Source organism: Rhodnius prolixus, unplaced genomic scaffold (assembly GCF_049639745.1).
Source record: "Rhodnius prolixus isolate KJV_2025 unplaced genomic scaffold, Rpr scaffold_40, whole genome shotgun sequence".
Taxonomy (NCBI): Eukaryota; Metazoa; Arthropoda; class Insecta; order Hemiptera; family Reduviidae; genus Rhodnius; species Rhodnius prolixus.
In genome coordinates this window covers 331,841-345,846 of record NW_027411620.1, presented here as the reverse complement: position 1 = coordinate 345,846, position 14,006 = coordinate 331,841, and the positions used below count along the sequence as shown (strand labels likewise).

The following is a 14,006-nucleotide window of genomic DNA, read 5'->3' as shown; positions in this document are numbered from 1 at the left end:
TCTAAAAGATTAGTCGTAGAAACCATCAGTTCTGCCAAAGAAAAGTTACTAACGTCCTTCGTACTAGATTTTTTCTCGGCCATCTTCAAAGCTGAGGGAAGCTTCTTAATATGTCTATTTAAGAGTTCTCACTTTCTTAGGACGAGCAGAAGATGGAGAAGAAAAGGTCGAAGAAAATGATCGCTCCGGTTTAGGAGGCATACAAGATATATACAGCTCGCACTTATCAGGCCAATCAACTAGTACATTAAGCCCACACAGTTTAAATACGAATAATAAAAATTGCAAAAACTAAAAGTGACAGCTCTAGAGTTTAAAGCCTCAGCATGAACTATATATTTTATTATGTAGGTCAATGTTATCAGCTGGACAACAATGCAGTGTTTTTGTACTACGTATGTCTGCGTCATGAACATGCACGATCCTGTTACAACTGCAATTGCTTCACCATGCTTCTAATTCACTTATTTTACTGTTTTTTCTTGTTTCTTGTTTTATTCCACCGATTTCTATATGACACATATCTTACAAAAAAAAAAACAAAAACATCCAGTTATTACCTTGCTAAGGTATTCCAAAAAAGAACGAAAACCAATTTCTAAACAAGGCCCAAGAACAATAGAAATAATAACTTCTCCAATTGCTTTCCCTTTAAACACAAATAGTAACTATAGATTAACGCACAACATAAACACAAATTAAGTTTAAATTTATTGCAATAAACTGAATAACATCACAAATTTTGAAGAGCGATTTTAAACGTGTATTCACTCAGCGACGGTGGCGCTAATCCCCCTGCTTAACCACTTACCTCTTTACTAAACAAAGATGTGACATTCCCTTGGGGAAAGGAGGAACAGTCTTCGTTTGAGTCTTTGAAGAACGCACTGTGTTCATCATCAATGTTTTTTTTTTTTTTAACGCCAAGCCGTTGGTGCTCAGTCCATTCGGCTTCTGGCAGCCCAATATAATTTGGTCATAATGGCTTTATTGTCATGGATATTTATATTTGTGCTGTCGTTCGCGACATCTATCAAGGCGTGGCAGACCGGTAAGTGCTGACTATCCATTTCCTCCTCTTGCAGGCACAGGGGACACATAGGGCTGTCCACCACCCCAATCCTGTGCAGATGTTTTTGGAGGTAGTCATGCCCTGTAGTCATACGAAAGCATGCCACAGCCTCCTTTCTTGCAGCTGTTACCGAAACAGGATTCTCAAGTAGCGTCCGCCACCGCTTTCCTTCTGCTTGATGCTGTTGGGTCCTTTTTATTTCTTCATTATAAGAAGACTTAACTACTTTTTTAACAGCGGAGAAGGCGAGCGGTGTGTCGGGTTGCTGCATTTCGGCTCCTCTGCGGGCTAGCTCATCTGCTTGCTTGTTACCCGTTAGGCCGCAATGACTCGGCACCCATTGGAGCACGACACGAGTTCCCCGCTCGATCAGAACAGCTATGTGGCTTCTTGCTATCCCCACCTCCGAGTGGTCAGTGTAGTGTCTACTAGAGATTGCCAGTATTGCAGCCTGGGAATCAATAAAGAGCACTATTTGGGGGTTATCCTTTTTGTCTTCTATTAATTTAGCCAGAGCCATGGAGATAGCTTTGACCTCCCCATCAAAATTAGTGTACATCCTACCCACTGGCTCAGCCAGCGTGAACTCTCGACAGTACACTCCGGCCCCTGCGTTATGGGTCGCCGCTCGGGCGGAACCATCTGTGTAGATATGTAGCCAGTCCCGAGCGGGGTATCGGGAGTGTATCGTCTCCAGGGCCAACGCTCTCATTTCCTGCTCGGAAGTTTGATCCTGAAGAAGCGGTTGCATAAGATTTAGCCTTGCCTCCGCCAAGTGTCCGTACTGCACGCAGCTGCGCTCAAAAGGTTGTTTTCTTGCCTAGATCCAGGCCTCTTGTTGCTATGACTTCGCTAACCTTAACAGCGAGTGGTTTCTGTGTTTTCAAGCGTTGGGCGGACGACTCTTGCAAATCCCAGTGCTTTATCTTCAGCCTTTTTACTCTTTCAAAGAGGTTTATTGCTGAAATTTCTCTTCTGATTTGAAGGGGTTCTATACCAGTCTGAATCTCCATAGCCGCAATGGGTGTTGACTTTGCGGCTCCTGTGATCAACCTTAACGCCTTATTTTGTAGTAGATCCAACGCTTTTAAAGAGTTATCTGACGCAGTCAGAAGAACTTCATTCCCGTATTCTATAGTAGGCCTGATATAAGTCTTATAGGTCAGAGTTATTAACTCCTGGTTCGCGCCCCATTTTATTCCCGCCAATCTCTTTAGCAGCCCCAGCCTTCCTTCTCCCTGCTGGACCAACTTATCAATATGTTTTTTCCAGCCTAGCCTGCCATCCATCTTAATACCAAGGTACGTGGCAGAGTCAGTCTGTGGGAGTATTTGATTATTAAACTTTATGTGAACCTCTTTCTTATTTGTTGAAAGTGTGAAGACCTGATATTCTGTTTTAGAGATGTTAACCTCTAGTTTGTTGTTTGTAGTCCACTGATACAGCGTCTCCATCGCCTTGTTTAGATACGACTCAATGGCATCTACATGGCTGCTTGTAGCCCAAATCACAAGGTCATCTGCGTATAATAACACCCTGACCCCGGGAATGGCCTCCATAGCTGCAACAACATCGTTAATCATTAGCGAGAATAGGGTAGGGCTAAGAACAGCGCCCTGAGGGACTCCCTTTCTCGTCTGCTTGAATGGGGAAAAAGACCCGTTATATTTTACCCGGATGTATCTCTGTGCCAGAAAAGAGAAAATGCTTTTGTACATGTTTCCTGCCACACCAATGTCTCTGATTTTTTGAATCAGTCCTTCCCTCCACACTTTATCGAAGGCTGCCTTTAGATCCACGAATACCGCTACTGTGCTCTGTTTTCGGTGGAAACCATTTTTTATCTCTTGAGACAGATATGCTACCTGTTCCACAGTGTTTCTGTGCTTTCTGAAGCCGGCTTGCTTGTCAGAAATCAACTGTCGTTCTTCCAAGAATTCCTGCAATCTCGATAGCAGTAATCGTTCGTACAGTTTTGAAAACATACTAGTAAGGGCAATAGGCCTGCAGTTTTCAGGTCTGTTGGTCGGCTTACCCTTCTTGGGGATGGGTAGAATGTCAGCCTTTCGCCAGACACTTGGGACACCTTGTTCCCAAACCTTATTCATAAATCTTAGTAAAGTGCTCCTTGCTGATCCGCCAAGGTGCTTGATAAATTCAGGAGGTATATTATCAGGTCCGGCACATTTCTTAATTGGCAACTTATCGAGGGCTGTTTCTAACTCAGCCCAGCAAAATGGGGTGTGAAAAAGCGAATTTTCCTTCTCGTTAAGGCAAGTAGGAGGAAGTTTAAGATTTAATTTTCGGTTCTTCTGTTCCGGTTGCCAGCTACTAATTTTAGCGTAGTATGAACAGAAGAGCTTTGCAATATCCTCATTTGATGTAAGGGTTTTGCCAGAAGAGGTAACAAAAGGCTGTCGTTTAACAGGCTCTATATTTTTACTTATTTTGGACAGGAAGCGATGTGCCTGTACTCCATCTTTTCTGAAGTCCAAATTTTCTAGGAACTGATTATAGGAGTTTCTCTTAGCATTGATTATCTCTTTCCTAAGGAGGGCACCTGCTTCCTTTAGACGGATCTTGTCCTCTTGAAGGCGACTTTGTTCATAGGCAGTTCTGGCTACATTCCTTTCTTCTTTCAATCTTTGCAAATCTTCATTCCAGAAGGGAGAGTACCTCTTGACACATCCTCTGGGGATGGCTTGAGTTGCACATTTCAAAACTGCAGTACAGATATTATTAAAAGCAGCATCGACGCTGCCCTGTATTAAATCCTCCTTTATTTCCTGGTCGCTCAGTTTGGAAAAGAGATCCCATTTAGCTTTTCTCAAATTCCATCGGGTAAAACGGGGTTCTTTAGGACTGCTGCTATCTCTAGTAATAACTAGCTTCAGTATCTTGTGTCCAAAGTCTCCAGGTGCATGTTCCAGAGAGTGCTCAATTTCGCCATCTAAGGCTGCGTGAGCTAAGATAACATCAGGGCTGCTAGTATTGCCACTGTAGGAAATAAACGTGGGGCTGCACTCCAGATTCCTTATTGCCACTACAGGATTTGCATCGATGAAATCCTCGCAAATTCTCCCGACAGGAGAGGTTTGCATGTAGCCCCATCTTACAGAGGGAGCGTTTATGTCCCCATATAGAATGTCCCGAGGACCCCACTGAGCTTCAAGCCAGGAAAGATCGGGCCTGTTCGAGAGCGGGTTGTACAATACATAAAAACGCCTGTGAAGCTTACCGGCCCACACATCCGCCTGCACCGCTTCCAGCCTATCATTTTCTACCATTTCTTTTTTGACGATGAAATCTACTGTGAGTGACGTTTTTGCAGCAAAAATGATTCCCGACGCCACTTGTCTGGCCCTTTTAAGAACATAGGTCTGATAACCCGGCACTTGAAAGTATTGGGGATTTTCTGTTGAAGCACCGGCCTCCACTATTCCAAATAGGTCAATGTCCTCTTTAGCTATAAAAGCCTTCAATTCAGAGAGTCCGGCGTTAAGCCACCTGCGTTCCAGAAAAATACCTTCAGCAGAGTGTTGTCGAGGCCTTGAGAAAGGCCGTTTGTAGACCTAGAATTTCGTGGTCTCATGGTGTCGCAAATTGGAGTTATTGGGCTGAGTGTATGGCGACACTATTGCTCATTTAGCGCTAACCAGGGGGCACGTGTACTATCTGTACGGACGCGAGCAATGCTACCCCCCCATCATCAATGTTAGTATACCCAGATTTTTGGGACAATTTTAGATTAGCGACTGTCGCTTCGGGGATAGCGCTAGGAGCAGAACTCTCCCAAATGTGTAAAGGGCAAGAAAGGCCAGTGGCTTATGCTAGTCGTCAACTAACACCGGCTGAGCAAAAGTATTACACCAATAAAAGAGAGTTACTAGCAGTGGTGTGGGCCACAACAAAATTCCGCTGCTAACTTTTAGGTCGAAAATTCAAACTTGTCTCAGACTATGCTTCTTTGAAATGGATGCTGAGCCTAAAAGACTTTATGCGAAATTTTTTTGGTCCCTAAGAGTGTCGGAATTTGTGTATGACGGCGAACACAGACCAGGGATTAAACACCTTAACGCTGACGAGTTAAGTCGAAGGGTCGCTTCAGCTTCCAAGTCAGAGACGTTAAATGAAGTGCGGTGACCACGGGGGAAAACGACCAGTTCGGGCAAGAGCAATCCAAACATCGCTGGTGTAGCTAAACCAGGAACTCTTGGTTGGAGAAAACTTATGTTCACGAATCTGGGCTCTCTTACTGGACAGATAGCAAAGCCCAGAAAAACCAGTGGCGAATAATGGTACCAGCTAAACAGAGAATTCTTATAATCAAAGCCAATCATGTCCGGCCATCCGGGTATTGAGAAGACGTTAACTCGTATTAATGAAAACTTTTTGGGTCCGAGATGGCTAGAGATGTTGAACTTTACGTCAAGAGCTGCTAGGTCAATTCAGAAATCCAGCCTATTTCCGATGTAGCCAGCCATTTAAAGGCATATTATCTTTGAGCAGAAGAGATCATAGGGCTGAAGATTTCCTTACGTGATCAACAAACAAAGGCATGTGATTGTCGTGGCACCGCCTAGGAAGAAAGAGGCTCACCCTGAAAACGTAACCGAAGGGAGGAGTAGCGTTGGAAGCTGTGAGGAAAAAAAATGGTAGGATAAGAGGAACTCTCGGAGCAATAGTTCCCTAGATGTTAGAGTTCGAGAAGAGGCAACATTCTCACCAACGGGATTCACCCACATTTCATTAACTGTAGACTCATGGACCAAGAACATTCAAGGGTGCCAATACGAAGCGGAATAGAGGTGCAGTACCAACTACCTACCCGGAGCTGTAAAGTGGAGTCTCAGGAGTAACTCAACTTTTTTTCAAAAGGGGGAGTAATGTAACAGTGCTGTGAAAGTAGTTGCTATGTTTATTAACCGCAGCTGTGGATTTTGTTTGTAAAATAATTTTATTTATGATTTTGTCAGTTAGAATTGGCACTTCCTTGAATACAAACCAGGATTGAGAGTTTGTAGAAAAGCCAAGTTTCCCTCTTACTGACCTGCGACTTTTCTTGTCTGCGGCCCTTGCGGCGTATGTATGTTTATTCATGTACTAAATAATTGATTAAATAAAGTTCTTAAGTAAATTTATCAGACTTATTTTTCTATAGCTTTGTGCAAGTAGATTAGTTGTCCTATCACTCGGTGAGTGTATGCGTGAGTGTGAATGGATACGTGCTTGAGTGTATGTAAGTGGCTCTCTATAGAAGTGTAGTTCGCACGAGGTAGCGGCTGGCCTACATTATTAACTGCAGTCTAAGCTTGTTGCTTTCTACCATACAGTTTTTACTAACTTTATAAATTAAAACAAATAAACTATTTGAATCCTTTCGTTCATTAATGACAGCATTAAATTTTGATGAATAATTGCAAAGGGAAGCTAACCCCTCAATGACAGAATCAATGAGATATGTATTTTTAATAATAATAATAATACTGTATTTATGCATATTACATATTACAGAGAGTCAGCTTCGTACATCATTACAAATAAAAGAAATAAATGAAAATGAGAATAATTAGTTAAATAGTAAACTCCTTTTGAAAACAAATTAATTAAAGATAAGCAAGTAAATAAATAAATAACACCAAATAAATTAAAGAATACATTTTAAGGAAACATAAATAAAGTAAAATAAAATAACTTAAAATAAACTCAACGCAAAATCTCTTCTTTTAATAACAGCCAGCATATAAAATGCTATAGATTTCAGTTTGTTCAAATCATTAATCATTAACAAATTAACTGAATTTTCGTCCTCGCTGATATTTTTATCAATGTATCTTTGTAGGAATTGGTCTCTAGATAATTTATAATACGGGCATCTACATGTGAAAGGGACTCATATTCATTACAATTACACATTTCACAAGTTTCCTCCGCATTAATTATGTGAGACTTCCCATCAATATACAATCTTACAAGGGTTTTATTTGACAATCTCAATTGGGCGATAATTCTAATATATTTGAGATTGCAATTGTATTTAAGGTATTGTTCGCCACCAATAAATGAAGCCATCAATCTGTAACTGTTATTATATCTCGAATTAAGGATCCTTTCAATGTCTTTACTTTGTAAGTGATTAGCCCATTTGCTTAGAATGTCATCACAGTTATCGGCAATAGTTTTACAATCGTAAGTCGTATCTAAAATTGAGGGACATCCCACACACGTTAAGATTTCATTTAAATACGACAACCAATTTTTTGTTTTACAAATTAACTGTGATTTTTTTCAGATAATTAAACAAAGCATCATAACATTGTCTGGGCAAATCGTCTGACGTCATATTGAGAACTTTGACCCACCATTTTAATACCCTTTCAAGCGCCACAATTCTTAGATGTTTGTAACCTATTTCAGATCTTATGAAGTGGTTAGGAGTATTCACGGACAAGTGGTACAATTGTTTGAAAAAATTAGTTTGGACCCTTTCCAGATCCTCGAGATGACCAAGGGCCCAGATTTCAGAGGAATACAGTACGGTTGAAACACCAATAGATTCAAATAATCTAATTTTGGTTTCCCAGGTGTTAGACCGCCATCTAATTAAGATATCTTTAATCTTTCCTAACGCTTTTGAGCCTTTATTTGCCATTTGATTTGAGCACAGTCTGAAATTACCCGAAGAACTGAAAGGGATTCCAAGGTAGATATAATTAGACACGTATTGTATATCTCTTTCTCCAAATTTCAAAATGGGGAACTTTTTTAAGTTTTTTGGGGGCCGAAATACCACCACCTTGGTCTTCTCTGTATTAACTTGGAGAAAATTTGCTGAACAGTACTCACACAGAAAATTCAGTTTTGACTGCGCATCCGTTCCGGAATCAGCGAAGATGACAATGTCATCGGCATAAAGTAAACATAAAATATCTTTATAGTACATATTTTGAAGTATGCCTATATTGACTCCAAATGCTCCTTTACTTTTAAAAAAAGAAACAAAATCAAATAAGAAGAGTGAGAAGAGGAGGGGTGACAGAGATTCGCCTTGGAGAACACCTTTATTCACCTTAAAACTATTGGAGCTAATTACATTGTTCACTTTAATAGTACCACTTGCCTGTTCATACAGATTTCTAATGATCCTTATAATTTTGCCACTAACACCAATTAAATTTAACTTTTTCCATAAAATATTGTGGTCAATAGTGTCAAAAGCTTTGCTGAAATCTATGAAAATGGTATAAAGAGATTTTTTCTTAAAATTATGGATACTAATTAGGGTATATAATGTAAAGAGATTATACGAGGTGGAACGACCCTTTCTGAAACCAGATTGTTCAATAGGTAAGATATTATTCATTTCTGCCCAAGAATTTAGTCTCTCTCTCAGAATAGAAGTGAAAATTTTTGTACACGTATTAAAGAGTGCAATACTTCTATAGTTTTCGGGGTCGTTTTTATTCCCTTTCTTAAAGAGAGGAGAAAATATAATGTGAGACCATTGTGGGGGAATTCTTTCGCTTGTGAAGATTACATTTAGAAGATTCAGCAGGTAATGTTCCCATTCAGGAGTAAAATTTTTGAACACCTCATATGGTATACCATCACTGCCTGGACTTTTTTTGTTCTTTAAGATTAATAAGGTCTTATTACCCCAAAACTTGGTGGCAATGATTAAAGCCTGACATCGCTCAGTGGAGAAGGGGGTGGGCGGCTTAAATGACCAAAAAAAAGGAATCGAAGAGGAAGCAGAAGTATCAGGGAAGAAATTAATTCAAAACCCGGTAACCGTTGAGCGCCACGCTGTTAATAAAGTGGTAACAGCGAACCACAAAAAAAAAAAGGATAAAATAATAAAACAATAAACAGAAACAAGAAAAAAATAGAACAATAAAAGTTAATATCAAACGCAAAACGCAATATGTATTTATAATAAAGTGAAAAAACCCAAATACAAAAAAAAATGACACAGTTTATTAAATTAATAATTAACTATTGGCCAATATTACAAAATGATCTTACAGCTTTGTTTTCGCAGTTTTCAAAGAAGCCTCACTTCCGGTCGTCCACGTAGGTGGTAGGCGTTTCCCTAAATCCCTCAGAGGTGGTCTGCCTGAGAAAACTCCTCCAGACAGGTACGCTGGCAGGGTACTTCTGTTTGCCTATTTTGTCCTTAAGAAAAAGTTCCTTAAAAAATCCGGTATTGACCGTATAATGGACGTCCGTCTCACATGAAGTCTTTCAATACTCTGTCCCCGTCTCACCCCTCTCTCGGCCTCCGCGTCCGCCAGTCTCCTATTCCCCCACCGTTCTAAGGGGTTTCCGGCCTATTCCTTTTACGAGTATTAATAAAATAACTTATCTATATTACCCGAATATATTCGGGTAATAGTCTGTTGGAGTTCCTCTAACGTAATGTCTGAATCGAGAATGAATTGTCCCACGTTAAAATATAATTCTAAGGAACCTAGTTGGGGAGGAAAAATGACAGAATCAAAGAGATATGTTTTTTTAAAAGGTATTAATACTTAAACTTGACAATACACTGCCATTTTTTAAAATAACAGGCATTCCCATTTTTTTAAGGATTGGTTCTGCAAAGTTCCATCGCTCTTGCAAAGAGAAGTATGTAGAACTCACTTTTCTTAACTTGGATGGTTTATTCTTTCCCATCCAATTTTCTTCTTCCCTAGGCCTTTTTGGAAAACTGATTCTTCAGAGATTGATGTTTTCTCTGTCCAACCTTCAGGGTGGATCACATCACTTTCTCCTCTAGTGATTGGAACAGGTGCACTACAGGGGACTTCTAACAACTTACTTTTTTTATTTAATTATTTATTTACTTACAAAACGGGCAATCACCCAGTTACAAAGAAATATAATTTAAAAGAATATTTAATAATAACTCAACATTTATACATATATATATATATCTTACAATAGAAATAAAAATAATATAGAAATAATATATACACATACTTTACTTAATAGAGAAAAAATACTTCAAAATATGTACTATAAAATCGGACCGTTACTTTGTAAAGGATAATTATGGATTTGACATATTTAAAGTTTCGAGTAGATCTAGATATAAAACCAAGCATTTTATTTGCCTTTGTGACTATGGAGTTCATGTGGAGGTTGAATGAAAGGTTAGCACTGAACGTAACACCAAGGTCCTTCACTACATTAGATCTACTTAGAGTTGAAGCATGAAGAGAATAATCGAAGTTTGTATACGTCCGTCTACCTTGGTCTTTCATTTGTAACATTCCTCTTATCTCCAGATTTGTTAACCGGAACTACAAAACTTGTTTTTAGCATGTCCGGATAAATCTGTTGGATTTCATAAAAAAAAAACGAAAGGTTCAGCTAGAATAGAATACTTTAATGTAATAAAAATATACAAAGATATTAACACCACATATATAAAAAGCAAAAAATCACATGGTGGAAATGCATACCGATCATACAAATTCAAATTAATTCTAATACTCCCTCTTAATTTGAACCCCCCCCCTTAAAGTCCAATTTAAAAGGTTGATAAAAGAGCGCCCTTAGAAATTAGTCCCAAACTCTCCCTCATGCTCTCGAAGCGTGGTCTTGATAGTCCTTTCGTAAAGATATCTGCAATCTGGTATTCACTAGGTACATATTGCACCTGAAGGCCACCCTCCTGGTACTTTTCTCTGACGAACTTGTATCGTACATCAATAAGTTTAGTGCGACTATGGAACTCCCGGTTCTTAATCAGTCGAATAGCACTCTGATTATCAATCATTAGCGCAGGAACATCAGCTGAGCCAACCAAAGAGGCATACAAACGGGACAGCCATACAGTTTCCTTCGCTCCTTGACTGGCAGCAATAAATTCGGCTTCTGAGGTGGAAAGTGCTATACACTTCTGCTTGCTACTCCTCCAGCTAACAGCTCCTCCACAATAGCGGAAAAATAAACCTTTAGTTGATCTTCTATCACCTGAATCACCTGCATAGTCAGCATCGGTATATACTTCCAATTTCCGGTTTGAGTCCTTCTGATAGTGTATTCCAAAATCTTGCGTCCCCTTAATGTAGCGCAGCAAACGTTTAGCCATATTCCAATGTTTGAGTTTGGGTTTGTCCAATACCTAGTGACAGCACACCCAGGGGCGGCTTAACCTATAGTGCAGGGTGTGCAATGCAAGCGGCCAGCCAGCGCGGTGGCGGCAGTTATCAAACGCGAGCGCCCTAGGGCGGCTTCTTTTTCGAACATTTTGTTTCAACTCGAAATAAACCTTATTTCACGTATTTAAAGTTTAGAAGTTTAATATGAAAAAACTTTCTTGTTACGACGGCAAAGTTAATAGTTATGCCGCGGGGGAAGGTCAGGCCTAGGGGGCAACACACCGGCGCTACACGAGCTAGAGCCGCCCCTGAGCACACCTATAACATACGAAATATCAGGTCTGGTGACAATGGATAATTATATTAAGCTACCTACCAGCTCGCGGTAAGGATAGGACTTATCCAGATTCTCAGTGCAAACTTCGGCGAGATGGCTGGGATCAACAGGTGTCAGTACAGGGTTCGCCTCAACCATGCCAAACTTACTAATAACCTTCTTCACATACGTCTGTTGGCTTATGAAGATAGAGCCATCCTATAGCTGACTTAGTTCCATACCTAGAAATTGGTTCACACTGTAACTCACAGTTGCTTTAAATTCCTTCCGCAGTTTCAAAAACAAAACATCCAAACTTCTCGTTTGTTGACAGCCACATGCCCATCATCGACATACCAAATCAAGATCAAGGAGTGATCTGAGGAAATAAACAAGCATGTATCTTCGTCACTACAAACTAGGCCACAGTTCTCCAAAAAATCGACAAACCTTTGGTTCCACTTCCTAGATGTCTGCTTAAGGCCGTATAAACTTTTCTTTAACAGGCAAACACGCTCCGAGCCATCACTAAAACCTTTCGGTTGCCTCATATAAATTTCTTCATCTATATTCGCATTAAGAAAAGCCGTTTTAATGTCAAATTGACCCAAGATAAAATTTCTAGATTCAACTACGCTTAAAAACGCCCTAACAGTATCCCATCTTACTACTGGTGAAAACGTTTCTCTATAATCAACCCCAGGCTTCTGGGTGAAACTCCGAGCAACTAATCTGGCTTTATGTCTTATAGTTCCATCAGAATTGTATTTTCTCTTGAAAACCCATCGATTGTCTATTGCCTTCCTTCCTTCAGGCAGATCAACAAGAGTCCATGTTTGATTTTCATCCAGCGATGCAAGTTCTTCTTTGATGGCTTCTCTCCAGCTCGGCTCCTCCTCGGATTCCAGTGCCTCTTCCAGTGTTAGCGGCTCCTCACACGCAGCTAACATAGCATAATCTTCCAGGTGAATGGGTTTTCTCAGCGCAGTTCTGTCTCTCAGTCTTTTAGGGCTCGACATTTCTTCAACCATCTCATCATCAACTGTGGAAACTTGTTCCACATTGCCAATCGTAGGAACCGGAATATACATATGATCAGGACCAGTCTCTTCTTCCAGGCGTTCTTCTAGTATCTTACTTTCTGCAGAACATAAACTTGCTTCTTCATTTTTAAACACCACGTCGCGACTGGTAATTAATCATTTCTCTGGGGAATCCAAACTCTAAAACCGTCTTTGTCATGACAATATCCAACGAGGTATCCCTTTTTACTTTTCTTATCCCATTTCTTTCTCTGCTGCTTTGGGACATGCACAAAACATTCGGTGCCAAAAACTTTCAGATGACTAATAGCAGCTTTCCTACCGAACCATAACTCGTAGGGAGACTTGTTATCCACTGGTGTGGGCCCCGCCCAGTTAATCACGTATGTGGCAGTATTAACAGCTTCAGCCCACAGACTCTCCGGTAACCCTTTGGCATGTATCATACTTCGTGCAGCTTCAACTATTGTGCGATTTCTCTCTCTGCGCCACCGCATTGTTCCGGCGAGTAGGGCATCGTCACCCGATGAGACAAGCCCGCCTTCTCAATAATTTCCTTAACATCACCATTGTTGAATTCAGTACCCCCATCCGTCAGCACCTCCTTCAATGTGTGACCGCGTGTAAGAACTTCGGCTAAAAAAAATTTCAATTTGTCTGATACTTCAGACTTTCGTTTAAGGAAATAGACACTCCTATACTTACTGTAGTCATCTTTGAGTATTAAAAAATATTGTGATCCACCCAAGGATGCGACTGGCATAGGGCCACATACATCCGCATGCACAAGTTCGCCAGGTTTCATGGGTTTCACGGTTCGTTGCCCATAACTCATGCGGCTCTGTTTGCCGTAAAGACAAGCCTCACAAAAGAAATCATCATCGACAAAATTTACGCCATTTTCATCTAAAAATTTTCCTACGTACTTCTTGTTTTGATGACTCAAACGCTCATGCCATACTTGGAGGCTGTCCAGCTTATTAGCCAAATTTGCTTGAGGAGAAGTTCTTAGTGGTGTCTGAGGCAGAACTACCCTCATATCCACTTTGAAGATACCGTTGCTTCTAGTCGCCGTGGCAGCTACAGTGTTCTTTCTCATAATAGTACAGCCTCTTGAGTCAAAAACCGCCTTTAATCCTTTACTAACAACAGAGGAAATAGAAAAAAGGTTCTTACTCAAATCAGGAACCAGCCAAACATCGTACAAGGTACCCTTCTTCCAACCTTGATTGACTTGCATTTCAACTTTAACGTTTCCTTTACCAATAGCCATCATGTGCTGTCCATTCCCAATAAGTACGGGTTGCAAAGCTGGAAAAAGTTGGTAATTAAACAAAAAATTTTTATTCATAGTCATGTGATGAGTTGCACCAGAATCCGCAAACCATTCATCACTCCCAGAAGTGTTGGCCTCAAAGGCCCCAAAAAAAGCAGAATCCCGCGCACCTTGGTCAGATTTGGCGTCC

At 40.4% G+C, this 14,006-nt stretch overlaps 1 protein-coding gene across 1 annotated transcript; it reads right to left on the bottom strand.

Moving 5' to 3' along the window:
- Window positions 1–938: 938 nt before the first annotated feature.
- LOC141457630 (uncharacterized) lies at window positions 939–1,784 on the bottom strand. The gene has a single exon (XM_074134833.1). It carries the CDS (start codon window positions 1,782–1,784, stop codon window positions 939–941), a length of 846 nt encoding a protein of 281 aa, XP_073990934.1.
- Between the last annotated feature and the right edge of the window lie 12,222 nt (window positions 1,785–14,006).